At 40.5% G+C, this 21,039-nt stretch overlaps 1 protein-coding gene across 5 annotated transcripts in view; it reads right to left on the reverse strand.

Annotated features, from left to right (window-relative positions):
- Nucleotides 1-21,039, reverse strand: part of MRTFB (myocardin related transcription factor B) — a 180,898-nt gene that overhangs the window by 61,438 nt on the left and 98,421 nt on the right. Inside the window, exon 1 of one of the 5 annotated variants that reach the window (XM_044978708.1) lies at nucleotides 17,856-17,976. The exons of the other annotated variants lie outside the window; for them this stretch is intronic. Within the exon in view, the coding sequence (XP_044834643.1) occupies nucleotides 17,856-17,976 (121 nt within the window). Of the gene's footprint in view, nucleotides 1-17,855; nucleotides 17,977-21,039 lie in introns of those variants that run through there. 5 annotated transcript variants of the gene reach the window in all.

Below are 21,039 nucleotides of genomic sequence, written 5' to 3' on the forward strand. Positions count from 1 at the left end.
TTGCATCCAATTCCAATTCTATGCTCAGCAGCAGAGTCATTACGCTGTTGGCTCTTCACTGAAGGAACCTTTACATGGTTCAAAACATTTCTGAGGCTATGTTAAGGACCACGGTCAGTGGAAGCTGATACCCTCACAGATATAAATAGATCAGTCAAAAGTGACAATGAGAAGACTGCTGAGCTAGCCAGAATTTGTGGAAAAATGTCAAGGCAGAATTAGCCTTTGATTAGTGGAAAGAAGATACTTCCTGGGACACAATCTCAAGGCAATTCTGAAACTCAACAGCAGTGTCCTTTTTAGTGACTTAAACATTAGGTTAAATTAGTGAATTTGAGAGAAGTGGGTAATACAAAAGGGTATTATTCCATCTATATCTAGAGTGAACTGGGTATTCTTTATAATGACTAGCCTTAATTACTTTAGTCTCAACTTTTACAATTATGCTTGGCAAAAACATATGAAATATTTTATTTTAAAGTGCAAATCTTCCCCACAACATCCATTTGTGCTATTATCAAATATACAGATTATTTCTGGGGGGACAAGGCATAATTGTACATTTCCCCATTGCTCCACCCACCACCATAAGGATTTGGATTGGCAAGTTTCCAGGTCCGGAGGAAAAAAAAGAAAGAACTAACACTGATGTCTGCCAATAAAAGCAAAATCAAATAACCTCTTTAAAGATCTTAAGGCATAAGTATTTCCTAAAATATATTTTAAAAAATAGTTTGACTGAAAAGGGATTGAATTGCTCAGCTTTCTCTGAAAATTGTTGCTGCACCAAACCCTCAGTGTCAGGCTGCAGTTTTGAATCCTGTCCTCCAGCACAGATAACATAAAGGGGCAGGAACAATCCATATTATAGCAGTACTCAGCACTAATATAACCTGGACTGAGGCGAGAACAGGCATGTTCTGATGACATGAGATCATTGGAACAACCAGCACCATAAGAATGGATGCTGCCAAAAGTGTAACCTATATATAAGGTTAACAGAATTTCCACTAATTGTTAGAATTAGTGATACTTTATACCTGTCAGAGAAACAGTACAGGCTAAGCCTTTTCCGGGGTTTCAGTGCGGAACCTGTGCCCTAAAAAATAAAAATCAACATATTTTCCATGTAGAGCAAAGTGATCATGGAAAATATGCCAGTCAAAAATATGAAAAAAATCCATCCCCAACAGTGATTTTGTTTTCTGCATGATAAATTATTAACAGGAATTAGATGTTCTCCACCGCCCCTTTATTTTTTCAAAAATCAGAATGCTCAGTTAATCATTTCATGATCATATTTCTTTGCCATATAATTCCCAACACACAACTCTACCATACCGAGTGGGTGGCCATGCTGCATATTTATCAATATTTTATTCTAGTAGTGCCTAAAGGCCCCAATCAGGATCAGGCCGATTGTGCTAAGTGATACACAAACAAACAATAAAAGCTGCCCCCTGCCCTAAAGAACGTACAGTTTAATAGAACAAGTTGCAACAGACAGAGAGAGCAAGGCCAGGAAGATGAGGGAAAAAGTAATAAGAACACTTGTGTACACAGGCCAGATCTACACAACTAGGTGGTTTTGACAATGTTTCCTTCTTTTTTAAAAAAATATGTGGCATATATCAACAGCAAAGTGGCTTTTGATTTGGCTGGCAGGTCAGCACTTTTGCTTTTGCTTGCACTGAAACGAGTTGGTGTCCCAGATGTTCTGGTGCATGACCTTCAGTCTGGTACTAGTGCAAGAGACCAGTGTTTCCACACAACCTGAAGTGTGCAGCAGGGATACATTCTTGCCCTGGCACTATTCTGTCAAAATATCAACTGGATATTAAGACTTGCTATTCTATATACCAGAATCAAGGCTGGTCAAGAACTGTTCACCAAACAAAACTATGATGAAAATGCTGCTTTGCTTATGGAGAAGCCAGAGAATTTCAGCCCTGCCCTTCAAAGTTTCCAAGATGTCACACACACTATGGAGGTGAATATCTCATGGCAGAAGACCAAGGTCATCTACCGTGAAGCACAAGAACCCTTGGTACAGGTGGGGTCGAACACTGTGGCATGCATTTTTATGAGTTCATCTATCTAGGATGCAAGCAGAGATCAAACGGTCAGAGCAAACTGGATGTTCTCCAACAAGCAGCTCATGCTTCCTACTGCATGAACTTCACGTCTCACTTATGGATGAAAAAGCATCTCTGCTCTGAGACAAAATTCAGAATCTCTCAAATCTGTGTACTTCCTGTATTTCTAGATGGGTCAGAAAACTAGACCTTCTAATGGGGAGACTTGAGTGGCTAGAGGCATTCCATATGCACTGCCAGTGCCAAATTCTAGCATAAAGTGGTTAGATTTTGTGCAAAATGCCTTAATCTTGCAGAAATTTGGCCTTCCTCCAATTGCTCACTATATTCAAAAGTAGAGTTGCATGCTTTTCAGGCATGTCAGCAGGATGGACAAAAACATGCCAGCTGCTCAGGCTCTCTTTATCGATGTGCAAAGGCATGCATACCATGGCCCTACCTAGCATCGGGGTGGCCCTTAGGCTTGGATTCATCGGAATAAGCCCGATCTGGGAACTTCACTCTACAATGCCTGGTACAATGCTATCAAGCGTAGTCACTCTGGCTGGAGCAAAGATCCTCAGTAAACTATACATGTTTGATGATGATCTGCGAAGAGTTACCACTGAATATCCTTACTTTACTCAACCTACAAGCTATATGAGCAGGTGACAATGGGCAGAATAGTGCCAAGAGTGGAAGGACAATTGACTGACCACGCCTGTTTCTGCCCAGGATGTTCATGCTGTGGCCAAGTTGCAAACCTAACTCAATACATCACAGATAATTGAAACATTTAAAATTACAGGGCCTGTGTTTTTTGATCTGTCAGCTGCTTATCACACCGTGAACAATTGTGTACATCTCTACCTCGATATAACGCTGTCCTTGGGAGACAAAAAATCTTACCGCGTTATAGGTGAAACCGTGTTATATTGAACTTGCTTTGATCCACCGGAGTGTGCAGCCCCGCCCCCACGGAGCACTGCTTTACCGCATTATATCTAAATTTGTGTTATATCGGGTGGCGTTATATCGAGGTAGCGGTGTACTTCTATTTAAACTGGCAAGAATTTTGAGAAATAGCAAGATGCTCCAGGTCATCTCCTTGCAGCTCAAAAATCAACATTTCTTTGTTGAGATGGGCGGTCAAAAAAGTCAATGACACACACAGCACAATGGATTGCCCCAAGAATCAATGCTATTACCCTTGCTGTTTAACATTTACACAAATGATCAACAAGAATTCCCCTGACATGTGAAGATTCATTTATTCAAGTGATCTTTGCAAAGATTTAAGGCACTGAGCACAATTTAGCGGGATTCCTGAGTGTACACAGGAATTATCATCGTACATAGTTCCTGACCAAGAAACAAGTGTACGCCTTTCACCGAAACACCATCAGGCTAAGCAAAAACTCTAGCTCTTGTGGGATAGTACAATGCTTGAGCACTATAAACATTTGGTGTACTTGAGGGGAAGGGAGGATCAACTGCAGAGCACTGTGCCCCAGTATGGTCGTGCTTGAGCCATGCACACAAAATTGATACTGAACTCAGTCAATCCTGTAGGATCATCTTAGGGACTTTGTAACTGACTCCTACACTGTTGCTATACTACCTTGCATGGATTACACCACCATTACAAGGATGTCTTCAGTAAAAAAAGAGAGACAAAAACAAGTGCATAAACCAAGACTTCCACTGTATGGACATATTCCACTAACCTAGAGGCTGAAGTACAGAAAGATAAGAGAAAGTTGCTCACCTTGCAGTAACTGAGGTTCTTCGAGATGTGTGTCCCTGTGGGTGCTCCACTCCAGGTGATGGTGCATCCTGTCGCCATTGATCAGAGATCTTCGGTAGCAGTGCCTGCCCGGGACGCAAGCACTCAGCTGCTGTCTCACGGTCTCATTAGAGTCTGCCTGAGCACACACGTCCCATGCCCCCCTCAGTTCCTTCTCTACCATGGAGAGGTCAGAATAGTACTCCAAAGTATAGGGGAGGAGGGTGAGGAGTGGAGCACCCACAAGGACACACACCTCAAAGAACCTCAGTTACTGCAAGGTGAGTAACTTTCTCTTCTTCTTAGAGTGCTGTCCCTGTGGGTGCTCCACTCCAGGTGAATGTGAAGCAGTACTCACTATGGCTGGTGGGATTTTGGAGTTGTGGCAGTGAGTACTGTAGACAGTACTGTATGGCCTACTATGGTGTCTGCCATGGTATCCTGCGTGATAGTATAATGTTTGGTAAATGTGTGTTCGGATGACCACGTGGCTGCATTACAGATATCAGGAATGGGTAGGAAGGCCACAGATGTTGACATGGCTCGAGTAGAATTAGTTCTGATGCCTTTGGGCCGTTGAGCATTCTGAATGTGGTAACAGAATCTGATGCAGTCAGAGATCCACTTGGAAAGGTGCTATTTAGAAATGGCTGCATCCTTTGATCTCTCATTAATGGAGACAAATAGTCATGAGGACTTACAAAATGGTTTAGTCCTGTCTAAATAGAAGGTAATTGCTCGTCTGATGTTGAGGATATGCAGAGTCGCCTCATGCGGAGTCTCATGAGGTTTGGGATAGAATGTGGATAGCTATATTGGTTGGTTAAGGTGGAAGGTGGACACCACCTCAGGAAGAAATTTAGGGTGTGGTCGCAGGGTAACTTTGTCTTTAGATAAGGTTGTGTAGGGGGGTAGGCCATCAGGGCGCTTACGGTATTTCCCCTACCCTCCTTGCTGATGTTATAGCAACCAAGAAAGCTACCTTCATGGACATATGAAGAAGAGATGAGGTAGCTAAGGGCTCGAATGGAGGTTTCAGAAGGCCGCGAAGAATGAGATTGAGATTCCATGCAGTTGCCAATGGCTAAATCTCGGAGTAGAGATTTTTGTAGGCCCGTGAGAAAGCGTTTTATGGTGGGATGGGCAAAGAGTAAATAGCTGTCTAACGAATCATGGAAGGTGGTAAGGGCCGCGAGGTGTACTCTGATGAAGGTGAGAGTTTTAGTTTTAGCAGGTAGTCTAGGATGTTAGGGAGGGTCACAATATGGGGTGATAAGTGTTTATTTGAGCACCACAGGGAGAGGCGCTTCCACTTCTGCAGGTAAGTTTTATGAATGGACTTTTTTCTACTATGCAGGAGGACATATTGGACTTGCTCAGAACAGGCTAATCCATGGGTCTGGAACCATGAAGGAACCATGCTATCAGGTGGAGTTTCTGGAGCTGAGAGTGAAGAATTCGTCCGTTATCCAGAGAAAGCAGATCTGGTCTGTTGGCCGGAGTCCGTGGAAAACGAGCGGACATGTGGAGCAGGTAAGGATACCATGTCTGTCTCAACCAAGCCAGGGTAATGAGTATAACCTGGGCCTTGCCGTCTCTGATCTTGCACAGGACCCTGTGTATCAGAGGGATCGGTGGAAAGGTGTACATGAGCGAGTTGTTCCACAAGATGAGGAACAACATCCTAGGGATGCAGTCCTGAATCCTGCTCTGGAGCAAAATAGACGATATTTGCGATTCTGGATTGTGGCAAAGAGATCTACTGATGGGGTGTCCCATTGAGAGAAGAGCTGTTGTAGTATCACGGGGTGCAATTCCCATTCGTGTTCTTTGGAGAAGTGTCTGCTGAGTGTGTCAGTAGTAGTGTTGTGACAACCAGGTAGGTACGACGCAGTAATTTGTATGTGGTATTGTATGCACCAATTCCACAATAGGATGCATAGAGAGTGCGACTGTGCTCCCCCGTCTGTTGATGTAAATACTATATTGTCCGTTAGGACCCAGATAGATTTATTCTTTATGAGGGGAAGAAAGTGAAGGCAGGCTTGTCTCACTGCTCTGCGCTCTAGGAGATTCATGTGTAGATGCATCTCTGGCGTGGACCAACGGCCTTGTGCCGTGTGTCCCCCCCAGATGTGCTCCCCAACCAATCAGGGAAGTGGTGAGCCATGAGCATGGGGGATTGTTGTTGGAAGAGATTGCCCATGCAAAGCTTCTCTGGTCTTGTCCACAACTGCAGGGAAGCTAGTACGTTCGCTGGAGTAGTTAGCAGCATTCAGAGGCTGTGCCTGCTGGGTTTGTAGTTTGAGTTGAGCCAGCCCTGAAGACATCTCATGTGCAGCCTGGTGTACTTGACCACGAAGGCGGTGGCTGCCATGTGGCCAAGGAGCGGTAGGCAAATTCTTGCCTGTATTCTGGGACGAACAGAAAGCATAAGTATGAGGTGTATGATAGCGACGAATCTGTTGTGTGGGAGTGAGCTTCTGGTTCGAATTGAGCCCAGGTGAGCTCCAATGAATTCGATCTGCTGTGTACATGTCAGGGTGGATTTTTGGACGTTTATTTGCAGGCCCAAGCTGTGGAAGAGGGAGATGGCGAAATGGGTAGCTTGAAGCGTCTTGTATGAGTTGCCCTTGATGAGGCAATTGTCTAGATAGGGGAAAAGTATGATCCTGTGTCTGCGGAGGTGGGCCACGACTACAGCTAGGGTCTTGGAGAATACTCCTGGTGCTGTGGAGAGTCCGAAAGGGAGAACCCTGTATTGGAAATTGTCATGACCGATTGCGAACCGTAGGAAGCATCTGTGGGGTGGATGAATGGATATATGAAAATAGGCGTCCTGTAAGTCGAGGCCTGTGAACTAGTCCCCTTGTTCCAGTGCAGGTATTATTGTGTCCAGTGTGACCATCTTGAATTTCTGTATCCTTACGAATTTGTTCAGTTGGTGTAGGTCCAGTATAGGCCTCCATCCCCCGGTCATTTTCTGGGTCAGAAAGGAGTGGGAGTAGAATCCTTTTCCTCGATGTGGTGTGGGCACAGGTTCCACTGCACCTATCTGTAGAAGATGAGCCACTTCTACGCGAAGTAGGTGCTCGTGAGAGGGGTCCCTGAAGAGGAATGGGGAAGGGTAGGAGGGTATGATATAAAGGGGATAGAGTAACCAGACTGAACTATTTCCAGGCCCAATGGTCCTGGGTAATCTGCTGCCAGGCATGGTGGAAAACCTGGAGGCGATGGCCAAATGGGCAAGTAGGCGGTGGCGTCAAGAGGTGGTCATGCAGACCCTCGACCAACGCTTCAAAATTGTTTCTGTCCCGATGGGTGGGAGGTACCTGTTTGCGCTTGGTTTTGTCTGTGCCTTGGAGGTCTAGGGCGATTCCTGGGTATATTGTATGGTCTGTTCTGAGGCCAGTGATACTGTTGTGTGTGTGGCCTCTGGTAAGGTTGATACCGTTGTCTCATGGGAAGGGATGGGTAGATGCCCAAAGTGCGCAGGGTCGCTCTATAGTCTTTCATGGTGTGAAGGACTTTGTCGTTTTTCTTGGAAAAGAGTTGGTCTTTATCAAAGGGGAGGTCCTCCACTTTGGTCTGCGGGTCTTTGAGGATACTGGATGCAGAGAGCCAGGAAGATCTGCGTACAACCACTGCAGTTGCAGTAGTACGGGCAGCTGTATCTGCCATGTCCAGAGATGCTTGTAGGGCCATTCTGCAGACCAATTGGCCCTCGACAAAGACTGACTTAAAGTCTGCTCTCCTGTCCTCTGGAACATGGGAGGTAAAAATCAAAGAGTTTATTGTAGTTATCGAAGTCGTAGCTTGCAAGTAGGGCATAATAGTTTGCAATTCTGAACTGCAGAGTGGAGGAGGTATAAACCTTGCGGCCCAAGATGTCAAGGCGTTTGAGGTCCTGGTCTTGTGGGGGTGGGCCAGTAGTGCAGCTGTTTCGTCCTGCGAGTTGCTGCATCCACTACAAGAGAATTTGGTTGTGGATGGGAGAATAAGAAGTCTATGTCCTTAGTAGGAACATAATATTTACGTTCAGCCTATTTGAAAGTTGATAAGATAGAGGCTGGGGTCTACCAGAGAGTATCAGCTGGTTCTAAGAGTGCTTCATTTATGGGAAGCGCGATCTTTGAGGGCGCAGAGGGTTGGAGGATTTTGAGGCGTTTGTGTTGTGCCTCCTGGACCTCCTCTAAAGGAATGTCTTGGCTGAGTGCCACCCTCTTGAAAAGTTCCTGAAACTGTTTGAAGTCGTCCACATTCTGTGGAGGTGGAGGCATGAGGGCCCCATCTGGAGCTGATGGAGAGTTAGGAGTCGATGAATCAGGGTATGGTCCATAGCCCACCACTTCAGAGGGGAGTTCAGGTGCTCCAGAAGTAGATGGAGTTGGAGATAGAGGCTCAGAAGGAGCTTGTGCTCTGGTGGAAGAAGCATGAAGGCGAGTGGCAGTAGGAGCTGGCCAAGTGTACTAATGAGGCCAAGGCATCAGATAAGAAAAGTTAGGTGCCACCCACAGGGGGGCGAAGTAGGGAAACTGAGGCTGGTGGTTGTGAGCTGCGACCTGAAGTGCAAAAGGTTCCGGTGGAGGAGAGGCAGGTGGGGAGCACTCCACCAGCTGCTGCATATCAGACTCGCTGTCAGTAAAGGTAGCCAGGTCAGGTGGGGAGAGCTGCTGGTCAAAAAGTGAGCACTGTGTGTCCAGGAGCGGAGAGTTAGGCTCAGGTGCCACTGAAAGGTCATCCTGACTTAGGAACTGTTGTTGCTGTTCCCTAGGCTCTGACTCTGCTGCGCATGATCTGTGCTCAGAGACATGCACAGACTTTTGTTTGGCTTTTCCTGGTGCCACGGGTCTCTTGTAGGTGCCCTGCGGGAGGTCTGCTGCTGCTATCTGAGCGAAAGGCAGGCTTGGTGCCAACGTTATTTTCGGCACTGAGGCAGAGCACGCTGTCGGTACCGGGTCTATTTTCGGTGCCAAAAGTACCGGTTCCAAGGAGACCTTCCTGGCACGGGAAGTTGGGTCCCTGCCTCTGCGCTCCACGGGAGTGGTGGCTGAGGTGCTGGGATGGTTGGAGGCACCTGCCTTCGGCGCTGTCAGTACTGAGAGGAAGGATCTCGCAGGAGACCCTTTACCCTTGTGAAAGTCTCTGCTTGGAGACAGTTGGGCTTCTTGCCTCTTCGCCTGAGGAGAGGTTCGGACCTGGCCAGGGAGCGTGAGGGAGAGGGTTTGACATTGCCCGTCTCCACAGGCAGCTGCAGGGATTTCTGCATGAGAAGCATTTTCAGCCACAGGTCCCTGTCACGATGAGCACTGGTTTTGAGACTCGTGCAATGGACACACTTGGCAGGGACGTGTGTCTCGCCGAGGCACTTCACATAAATGTGAGTGTCCATTGGACTCTGGCATTTCTTAAATCCTGAAGTCCCTGGCATTATTGAACTAGGAATGCTGGGGGAAGTGTCTCCATGGGAGACAAGCTTGAGGAAAAAAGGGTTTTGTTTTGTTTTAAAACTAAGTAGCTATTCTAAGGGAAGGGAAACAACTGGGATGTTACTATTTCTATATTCTTTGCAATTGCTTCCTTCACCGAGGACGGTTGAGAAGGAACTGAGAGGGGCACAGAACACGCGCGCTCAAGCAGACTCTAACGAGATTGCAAGACAGCAGCTGGGCGCGCGAGTCCGGGCCAGGCACTGCTACCGAAGATCTCCGATCAACAGCGCTGGGACGCATCGTCACCTGGAGTGGAGCACCCACAGGGACAGCACTTAAAGAAGAAGTGACAATACTGGGTCTTGGCTATGGTGTTGAAGTGACAAACAATAATGATGACCACTTCCTGAATCAAGCATAATTATCCACATAATATCACGCATACCACTGAAGAGAGAGCCAAGAATCACTCTCGCAAAGGCCCTGGGCCAGAACCTTAGATTCATAGATTCCAAGGCCAGAAGGACCATTGTGATCATCTAGTCTGATCATCTGTACGACACAGGCCATAGGACTTTTCCATAATAACTTCTAGAATATATCTTTTAGGGAAACATCCAATCTTGATTTCAAAATTATCAGTGATGGTGAATCCACTACAAACTTTGGTAAATTATTCCAACCCACAAAGTCTTGAAGAGTGTACATAATTTTAAGCATGTTATAATTTCCATTCACTTCAATCAGACTACTAGTATGCTTAAAGTTAAGCATATATTTAACTGTTTGGAGAAATAAGGCTTATGTTAGCACCAATGCACAAACTAGGCTACTGAAGACAGACACAACTGTTTTGTAACTTATAGAATCTGACATATCTCCTCCATAACGCTGCTAATCGAGGGAATTAAGTCTCAAAACTGCCTCTGAACAAAAGCTATGAACTGTCAGCCAAATCACTGGTTAGCTCTAGATTGTGTAATTTTTTTAAAATCAGCATTTGATCGCAACATTAACATTTGGCTTTCAGATTCTTAGTAAAGCCTCCTTATAATTTTTACACAATGGGAGTCAATATATTAATCACTTAAAAGGACTACTTTCTAACAAAATCAATTCTGTTTACCTTTATCCCATTATTACCGAGTGGTTTCTTTGCTACTTAATTGAAAAAATATGTTAATTCCTTAGAATCAGAATGCCAGATCAACTGGTTTAAATATCAGTATAGGTCTGTCTATTGACTTCAGTGGTTTTGTGTAGCTTTTCATCAGGTGAGAATCTATTCCACAGAGGCTAGAGTTCCCACTATTAATTCATTTAGTGTTAGCATATCAGGAAATCTCTACATCTACAGACAAAGGAATAAAGAAGATGGTGTGTTGGGAGGAAAGGGTTCTCTGGCAACCACATATATAACAGAATGTACCTTACTGTTCTGAGATACATTTCAGTCTAGTTGTGGATTACATAAAAATAGTTTAATTGCGCGCCACCTCCCAACAGTGAATATTGTTGAGTTCACATACTGTAAGATTCAAAGGGGGGCAAAAGGTTAAAAATGAACAGCAACAAAGGAAAAAGGCCCTGCAGCATGTCATTGAATGCCTTGCTGTTTGAGTACATGGAGGCAAGCATATATAAAGAAGCAAATTTTACAATCATCAATATATCACATTGCATTTTATGTATGGTCTACTGAAGAGTGACATTCATTTGTCTTATTTCTGGAGTAATTATAATTGCGCGAAAGGTAGAACTGATGAAAATAAAAGCTATGGTATTATTAAAGCATTTTAAGTAAATACACCATTATGAAAGTCAAGATAAGTGATATTCAGCTGCTGTGGTATTCATGGGATGAACTGGTAATTTGCATGCTATGGAAAAGGTGTCTCCAAGTAGTCATATGTAATCAAAAGAACTGGAATGTAAAGAGGCCAAAAATAAATTGATAGCTGTCCTGTAGGAACAATGCTATCTATACTGATTGACAGGCTTTCATCACTGCTCTTTGTCTTGAACAAAACCAGAGCTCACATTGTGCATAGTAATCCTAGCACTAATTTCAAATCCTATGAATTTCAGATAGAACATACAGTTTGTTTTTTTAAAGTAGGTGTTATGAAAGGAGGCATCCAAATGGCTGTTGAAAGTTCAGGCTGTTTAGGGGATTTGTTATAAAAACTGTAAATCTCTGGGGAGGGACTAGTAAAATAATGTATAAACCTCTCAAATGATTATACCTGTGGAAAAGGCAAAAATAAAATAATGTAGCTAGAAAAATATATGTTTTAAATGCTCTCTGTACTCTTATCTAATTATTTCTCTCAAAGTTAAAACACTGCAGATATTAGCTGTTTAGATAAGAACATAGATGATGTTGGGAAAATGGCATTTCCAGCATTCTGCCTTGGAAATTAACAAGAGTTCTGACAACTCTGCTGCTGGTTGCTGCTCTGGCTGCCATGGAAACAGACAGCGCTGAAAACGGGACAGATTCCTTTAAACTAATTGCTGTTCCACAAAAAGTCTGTGGTGGTTTTTTCTTTTTGTTTTTTTTATTTTGTTTTGGTGTGTGCGTGTGTGTGAAACAGCAATTAGTTTAAAGCAACTTGTCCTGCTCTTGGTGAGCCAAAGTCTCTCTAGGATGCTGAGCATGAAATATAGAGCCACAGTAAAAATGGACACAAAAGATTCTCTGGATAGATCTATCACTTCTATAGAACAGGGTTTAGATACTTTTTTAAAGTAACAATATACCTGTAACTGTAGTTAGACATTGTGACTTTGAAATATAAGACACAATCAGAGAGTAAAGTCACAATAAAGCAGCACAAAATAGTGTATCAAGAGCTAAGTGAATGATATAGCTAAATACTGTACTCTAAACATAAAGTTTGGAATGCCTAGAATACTGATGCCAGAGGTTCAAATCCAAGGAAGGTCAAATCAGTCCTTTATCTTTCCTAGCTACATAAACGAACCAACAGGTAGTTAATTATAATGTGTATATTTTGACTACTACATAAAAAAACAAGGTCCTGTGTGCTCTGCATGGACTTTAAAGATTCCATGACACTTTCCTAAAGAGAAGGGAATTATGCCAAAATGCTGTATCATACGTAATTGCGACCCTCCATCTCCAAGGAATGTGCATTTCAATGGTGTGGTACCATATTTATATAGTTATAAAATACTTTGGAATTAAATATTAGAAATGTTACAAATTTTCAGAGAATGTTTAATTGCTGGATATATTAAACTGAAAATTCAAAATGTAACAATTAGGATGTTTTGGAGAGTAGCTATTCTTTCTGCTATTTATTATTCACTCTTGAGGCTTGTGAAGGATTATGGAATATGTTGTTTCCTCACTCTGTATTACTCATCCTGTATGTTTCCAAAGTCACAAATTTGATGATCACATTGTGTTCTTTTGGTTTCCATAGCATTCACAAATTGACGATAACACCGTATTCTTTTGGTTTCCACTGCAGAAAGAGTGAATCCATTATAACAGAAGTGTTAAACTGCCTGTCATCTGGGGGAAGTGCCTAGAGATTAACTGCATAGCATTTCACAGGCAATACTGAAACGTAATGAAGGTTTTTGTTCTCACTTCCTGTCTATTACAAGAAGTAAATAAATAATATCTGAAATGATATTTAATATAATAAAAATAACTAATCCACTATGAAGTAGAAAGTTGCCATCTTAGTCTGCTGACAGTTTGTGACAAAGAAAGTTCAGCTCAGCTCAGCACAAGAATCATAGGTTCCCTTTTCAGATCTTTTAAAGGGCCAGGTTCATTATTATTTATTTTATTCAGTTAAGGTAATTTAAATTATTAGAATCAGAGTTCTGTATAGAGTTCTTTATTATTATTATTATTAAATTAATATATACGTTGCTTATCCACTATACAGACCGTTCCTTTTCTGGTAAATAATAGAACATACTTCAAAACCAGTTGGAAATGTCTAGAGCCTTTTATGCATTCACATTCTGAGGAGCATGTCCTTTGTTCCTTTTAGTTTCATCAGCTGAGAAGTGAAGTGCAAACAGTTGGAATTTACACTGTTGAGTGCTTTGCAGAGCTTATAGAATCTCTATGCATGATACAGTAGTTCCATAGAAACTTTTCAGGATTCTTGAAAGAAATTCTGAAAAACCCTGCAGGAACCCATAAACTGGAAACTGTACCACAGAGATTGCAGGCTTTTGTATGTCAGCCAACATCACTGTGTAAGTGTCTCCAGAGGAAGCACTCCATTGCATGCAGGTAGAAAATGAAAAGGTACACTGAAAGGAAAATTATTTAAAGGCAATTTTTCTGACATTAAAAAAAAAACTATTAGACAATAATATCCAGAAGGTCTATCATGTCATTCATCAATAACTGAGGAACGGGACAATCTGAGTCATATATTATTGCTATGGAACATTTATTGCTTGGAAACAAGTCAGGACATAAATTTATCTTCAAATTTAGGTTGTTAGAATCCCTGCTGCAAAGACTGTTCTAGATATAAAATCTACACTTCCCACAATTTTTTTCCAAATTTACATAATGAGAAAATAATCTTCATCTACTTTGTGTGGAGAGAGAGGAGAAATTAATGTTTAAAAAACCCCAAAGATTTTGTGAAATTCTGTACAGTCATATAAACAAAAATTAGGGGTATTTTTCTAACCATTTGTTAAATAGTTGCTGAGACTTTCTTTCTTTTTTTAAAAACTCATTCACATGTCCTCATATAGCCTTAAGGTCCAGAGAGGAAGGATGGTCTTGTGGTTAAGGTAGTGGACTGGAACTCATCAAACCTGGATTCAACTTCCAAATGTACCACAGATTTACTCCCTGACACGCTGTGGCTTTAATCCCACAAAGGCTCATGGAAACATGATTAACTTTATGCACAGTAATCTTGGTTTAGCAAAGTACTTAAGCATGTGCTTACCTTTAAAAGCAATGGGACTTAACCATGTGCTTGAAGTTACTTACATACTAAAGTGATTGCTGAAGAACAGTTTACTGAATCAGGTCCTGTGAGTAGTCTCACTGTCTTAAATGGGATTACGCACAGTGCATAGAGTTAAGCACGTTCATAAATCTTTGCAGGACAGGGACTCTGAACTCTCTGTTCTTTAAATGTGAATAATACTATTTTCCCTTTCTTCTACCTTTTCTCTCGTGTCTATTTAGACTGTAAATTCTTCAGGGCAAGAACTGTCTCTTATTTCTGAGTATGCATATTGGGTCCCTGATCTCAGCTGAGCTTTGTTAGGTACTACTGTAATATAAATATGCTATTCTACAATAGAAGAATCTAGGATCAAATTTGCAAAAGCATTTAAGACATTTAGGAACTTAACTCCCATTGACTTATAATGGGACTTAAGTTTCTAAGTGACTTAAGCACTTCTGACATTTTTTAAAAGGTTGTTGAAATACAATTATATGATTAGATATTACCATAAAATTACACTAACAGTTTAAAAAGATTTCTTGTTTGTTAATACAGTGAAAATTTGTACCAAATCTACGTGTAGAATTTAGATCTTGAATTCTTTTAACTGAAAATGGATGGAAAGCAAAGTAGTCCTGCCTGAGGTTGTTTACAGGAAAGTAGGGTAGTTAGGATTTCCTCCCTCTGGTCTGCAACAGGAAGTTATGAAATGTACCTTGTAAGGTGTTTATTATTGTAAGCAAAGAAAAGAATATCATCTAAACTCCTAATGCCCTTTATTTTATACAGTAGCATTTTTAAATTAGTGTGGGTTTCATTTTCATTCAGCAACAGAAACACTCAGCAACAGAAACCTTTTTTCTCTTATTAAGGATAACTAATAACTAATGGGAGACGTTTACAATACTCTTGATTAGTGAGAAATTAACTTTACTGTGCAGGGATTTTAAATTCAGCATGCTTAAGCAAAACACATTAGGACCTTCAAAAGGTTATCATCTAGAATTACAATAAAACACCTAACCAATACTGGATTGCCAGCAGAATTCTACTTTCTTCATTCTTGAGTTTTCCTATGAGAATCGTCATTGATCTCCACCATTAGTGAATACCATCTGTAAAATCCCCCATCCAAAAGGATTTCAAGGTAAAGGATGATGGAAGTAGCCAAATCTTTATTTTAATAGGAGAGTAATCATTAAAATTTCAAATAATCTTATTTTAGAAAATCCTGTTCTACCAAATATAGTTCAAATACATTATTTACAGTGTCATTTACATAAAAATAATATAGAACTATATATCTGAACTGCATACATTAGTATAGCCCTTAAAATGTTCTGGTGACATTATAAATTACAAGAACAAAGCTGAACCTTTTTGTTTGTGTCACTAGAACATCAAGGCAGATTTGGAATGTAGTATATATGGCATTTATTCTGATTAATAAAACAGAAATTTCCTTCATTGTTCAGTAATTAATGTCAAAGTATGAAATAAATTTAATAAGTTATTTTTTTCTTTACCATACTTATGTACCTTTTAGAGCGCAATTCATTTTAAAATTCAAGCTGTCAAGTGGCAAAAATTTGTAGGGGGAAGGCAAATACACAAGGATGCTGAAAAAATTCAGAAAAAGAAAGAGAAAGAGGTCGGGGGAACTTCAATTTTCAACCACATTAATATTAAATAATGTAATCCCAAAGACATACATAAGTTTAGGCTATTGCAGGATTCAATACTTGTGGTTTGTCACCACTCTGATGGAATTACAACCTTGTAATGTACAGCTGGAGTACATTATTCTACATATTATGTGCAATCCTGGTGTAGTCAGTTTTAAAATATATAACAAAGAATGTTAATTACAAGGTTATTTATTAACCCATCCCACTCCTCTGTTTATTGGTTCTTTCACTGCTTTCTCTCATTCTCTTCGTCCCCTTTATTTCCTCATGTTATAGCTCTCTTTTCTTCCCCATCTTTTCTGTTACAATACATATTTTTTCTCTACCCTTCAAGTTCCTCTGCCTTTTCTCCTTAGTCCCTATTTCCCCACTGCAGGTTTTCTATTGAGCTTTGATTACTTTAACTGAGTTCGGAGTTGCAAGAAACCTGTAATTGTGATGATACACATTATGGCAAGAAAATTCAGTGTACGCTGTCTTTTTTATTACTGCATTGATATTGGCTGTCCCCTACAGTAGAAGGGGCAGAATTGCTATGCTCTCAGCTACAAGTATTTACCCACACAGATACTGAACACTTTTTTCTATCTTGGTGTTTTTCCATATGTCAACGAAAAGTAGTCTGTCTTTAAAAGCAACAAATAATATAAAATATGTTTTCTCCTTGGTCATATCTAGAGCTGGTTGAAAAGTTTCAATATTTTTGTTTAGGAAAAACTGGCAAGCACGTTCTGATCTGGTCTAGTAATAACCTCAATGCAATTTTCCCTTCTTAAAATTTACCAATATATTTTAGATCCTTATGATTTAATTATTTCAATTCAGAAGGCATAGTTTCCTGAAGGGACAAAATGTCAGTTCTATCTCACAGGAACCAAGGAAAGCACTCTGGCTCAACTACAGATCATCCAGAGAGCCCAGTGGTATGAGGAAGGCCAATGAAAGAAGGCATATAGGGGGAGAAGAACTTTTGTCTGCTAAAAAAGAGAGGGCTTTTTGGCTGCCTGAGTAGGGTAAATGTTGTTGGAGTCTCAATTGCAAAGGACTACAAGTTATGTTGAGGATGACAGCATCTGAAATTGAGGAGCTGTGCTCTAGGCAGTGGGGCTCTATCAGCCTCTTCCTCCTCCTTCCGTATGATCCAGTTATCTCCAAGTGCATCAGGGAACTGGGCACCAGCAGTCCTCTGGCAAAATTTTTGCTACAGCCCAATGAATGATACTAAGAAAACTACTCAAGATACATACGAGGTGGCAATTATAATAGTTGTCAGTACTGAATAATACTACTATATGCCTCAGTAGGTTGCTGGACTGTTACAAGCTAATTCATGTTAATGTTGCTTTGCCAATTAACTGCACAGTGTACAGAACCATTTCAGAAACAATGCAAGCTTAGATTCCCAGTATGTAGCTGAAAAACAAATTAAAAAAATTATAAAACAGGAAAAAAAGCAAACTGTGTAAATAGGCAGAAGTAAGAAGAAAGCAACAGCATCCCTTGCTAAAAATGAGGAAGACACACATCGTTGTTTAAAAATCCTTAGTTCTATTCTCTTTAGTTAAAAGCAATTTGTGAAATCCTTTCAGGGTACATTTCAACATGTGCCATGAGCTGAACAAATGCATTTGGGTATCACTGTGAAATGATCACTTACTACTAAATTTTGTTTAGAACTTAATTACTGTTCAGCTATTAGCATTTAATTGAGAGCTACTGAATAAAATAAATAATAATGAACCTGGCCCTTTAAAAGATCTGAAAAGGGAACAGAGTATTTGCATGCATGCATGAAAAAAAAATTATGTAGAGAATTTTAGAGCAAGAACTTACAGACTGAATCTACTGTGGCATGTCTGCATTTTTTTGCTCCCCCCCCCACCCCCCTCCAAATAACTGACCTTCCTTGAGACTTTTCTGGCTGTTCACCTCAAGACATTCCTTTTCTTTCAATGTCTCAATATCTCCAGTAGGTAAAATCTCTGGAAAGCTCTGTTGTTGCTTCTTGGAGCTATCGATCATGATGAGACTCCTTTGAATGGCAACATCCAACATAGGAAAAAGACCAATTTGCTACCCAGCAGTACACTGTTCTGGATACTCTACTCCCCAGTTCCTTCTCACAATAATTGAGCAATTATGTCTTTAAGCAGCTGAAAGCAGCCATTACTCTTTACTTCCCAGTCTGATCTACAAATACACTCAATCTGCTTGAAGCCCTTAACTCTCTTCCAGACAGGGAAACAGAGCTTCTGAAGCAAAACTCCCAAATCCCACCCCCTTTCCCAGACAACCACTCTCCTTTCCCTTTTAGCTATCCTGGCTTCCTCCGTACTTTTATGTTTCAGCATGCAGCTTGATCATCAGAATCATCTGACAAACACTGAGTCAAGCAGTTAAAAATAAATCCAGCAGTTGCTGAAGGAGCAGCCTTTGCTGATACCCAAGGCAAATAGTTGCTGTGGTCTCTCTTTCTAAACACTGCTTGAGACTGTGGAACTACTTTATGTTGGCCTGACAGGCAGATTCATTACTCATTAAGTTTCATCAGTAAACAAACAGCTGTCTATAAAGAAAAGTATGTAAAGAATAAAGCAGGTCCTATTTTGCAAAAGCATATTTATTCAGCATAGCTGCAAATCTTAAAAACAAGTAAGGGACAATTTGAAAGCAACTGATTCCTGTGACACTGTTCACATTACAAAATGTACATATACTACCTTTGCTACACACAGATCTTACTCCCTGTAATAAATTTTTAAAACTGCAGATTTCTATTTTTTCCTTTTGCACTACATTCACGAGGCAGTAACCTTTCCTCTTGTTTCCAGCAGTCAGTCCAGAGCATTTCCTTCTACACAGTCTTTCTGATTTCCCATTCTCACCAGCATGAACCTTTTTATCTTTTATATTAGTCACCAACACACCTTTTCAGTGTCAACCAGGAGGTTGAAGTAGTTTTTCTTCAGGCACCCTGGAATTCTTTGGCACCATCAGGACTTGATTTTTGTGGTAATGGTAAACTTATTCTGCTGCAAATATGAGTAAATCCTATGATATTTTGCAGTAATGATGTGTGTTCTCAGTTTACTGTTGGCTGCAAAATTCCACTGAACTGCAATCCTCTTATGTGCATGTGTTTTAATACAGGATATATCCTTAAATATGTAGATGACCAGCTTAAGCAAAGTTATATTTTACAGCTGTGATTTTCAATACAGGCTAAAGGACAAACGTTTGTTTAAAAAAAATATATGGTCAGGATCACTTAAATGTTAAGAGGCTTATTTGTGAGACCTTAAGACCTTAATCGCAAGACCCTAAACATACCTTTAATTCTATGAACAACTTTTGCCTGTCACATAACAAAAGAGTGTACAACTGAAAGAGTACTTGTATGTTCATAAATCAGGTTAAGATTTTGTCATGGTAATTTTTAGTAAAAGTCACAGACAGATCCTGGGCAATAAATAAAAAATCACGGAAGCCCACGACCTGTCTGTGACAGATCCTGGGCAATAAATAAAAAATCACGGAAGCCCACGACCTGTCTGTGACTTTTACTAAAAATAACCATGAGTAGGAAACGGGAGGGGCAGCTGACTGCCTAGGGGGACCGAAGCCTGAGCCCCACAGGGAAGGGTGGGGGCTGACAACTCCAGCCCCTGCCACAGTTGCTGCAGTGGGGCCTGAAGCCGAAGAAGTCATGGAGGTTCATTAAAGTCACAGAATCTATGACCTCCGTGTCCAAATAGTATCCTTATTCATAAACTAGGGTGTTTTGATCTACATGCTAATGTGAGCACAAAATACTTGCCCTATATCTTTGTTTACTCCATTCTGTGCATAAAAAATGAATATCAAGTACACTGCTCAAACAGGATCTAAAATTCCCTTTACTAAGTGTACCAATCACGTAAATTGATTTTATGTAAATATTTCTATACATCTGTAATGTACTTCTACCTTACCACACGTTCAAAAGGAATTTTTTTGATTATTAACCCCTCTGCCTAGAAAATTTTCCACTTATGTAATATAATTTTGGGCAACATTTTCAAGTGGGTACCCCTCCTTTTCAGTGGACACAATTTGCAACCGCAATTAAACTATGGGTGAAAATATGAATATTTCCACCTCTAACTACCTGACTGCAGACACAAGTTGTATATTTAAGTAGTCTGAATTATGCCAACAATTCATTCGAGTGTATTTTAGTGTATTTTACGGGCACAATTCCCATCCTCATCAAGGGAGGCTAGCACTTCAGCTCTTTGAAAAAACTACTTCTTTATGTATTTCTTTTTCCTTGTTCTTTAATATTAAGAATGTCTGAAAGAAAATTTGATCTTTTAAGGATTCAATAAGTTCTAATGGGTAATACTGAACGCCACAGTTCTCTGTTTGCATCACCACAACTAACTTTTGAAATGATTTTGATGTAATGACTAGAGAATTAACTTTGTGTCAAATAAGGAGGATGAGTTAACCAGTCTGTTTTCACAGGAAAATAAAATACAGAAAATATATAACATATCACATTTAATTTTAAATAGAATAGTATAGGCTGCAAAGTTTTTCAACAATATTTAAGAAGATTTTAAACATTTTACTGTTTACTATATCAAGAAGTATTTAAAAATTATTTGGTATGCAAGGCATCTTGAAGTATTGACAATTCTCTTTGGCCCTAACCATGCAAGCACAAGTGTAAGTTTTCTCACAAGCAGGCCCATTGACTTCACAGTTATGCAAATGTGTGTTTTCAGAAACTGGCATAATATGAATGTTTTGAGTTTTAAAGTTACTATATATGCTACTGGAGAAAAGATTACTTTTTCTTAATTTTGTTTTTCAAGTCTTCTTATGTTAAGCCAAAAGAATGGACATTGTCCACTTTTCTTATCCTCTCATCACAATATAAAAATGAGATAATTGGACCTCATGACTACTAAGGTAAGGCAAATATACAATGTCTTCTTAATGCTAAAGGTGTGAAGCCTTTTCCATTCTCCTTACTAACTGCAGGATGCAAAGAGGGTAAGGAGATTTCCTAACTAAGGTGAAAATTTGAAAGGATCTTAG

The sequence above is a fragment of the Mauremys mutica genome, chromosome 11 (assembly GCF_020497125.1).
Source record: "Mauremys mutica isolate MM-2020 ecotype Southern chromosome 11, ASM2049712v1, whole genome shotgun sequence".
In the NCBI taxonomy this organism is placed as follows: domain Eukaryota; kingdom Metazoa; phylum Chordata; order Testudines; family Geoemydidae; genus Mauremys; species Mauremys mutica.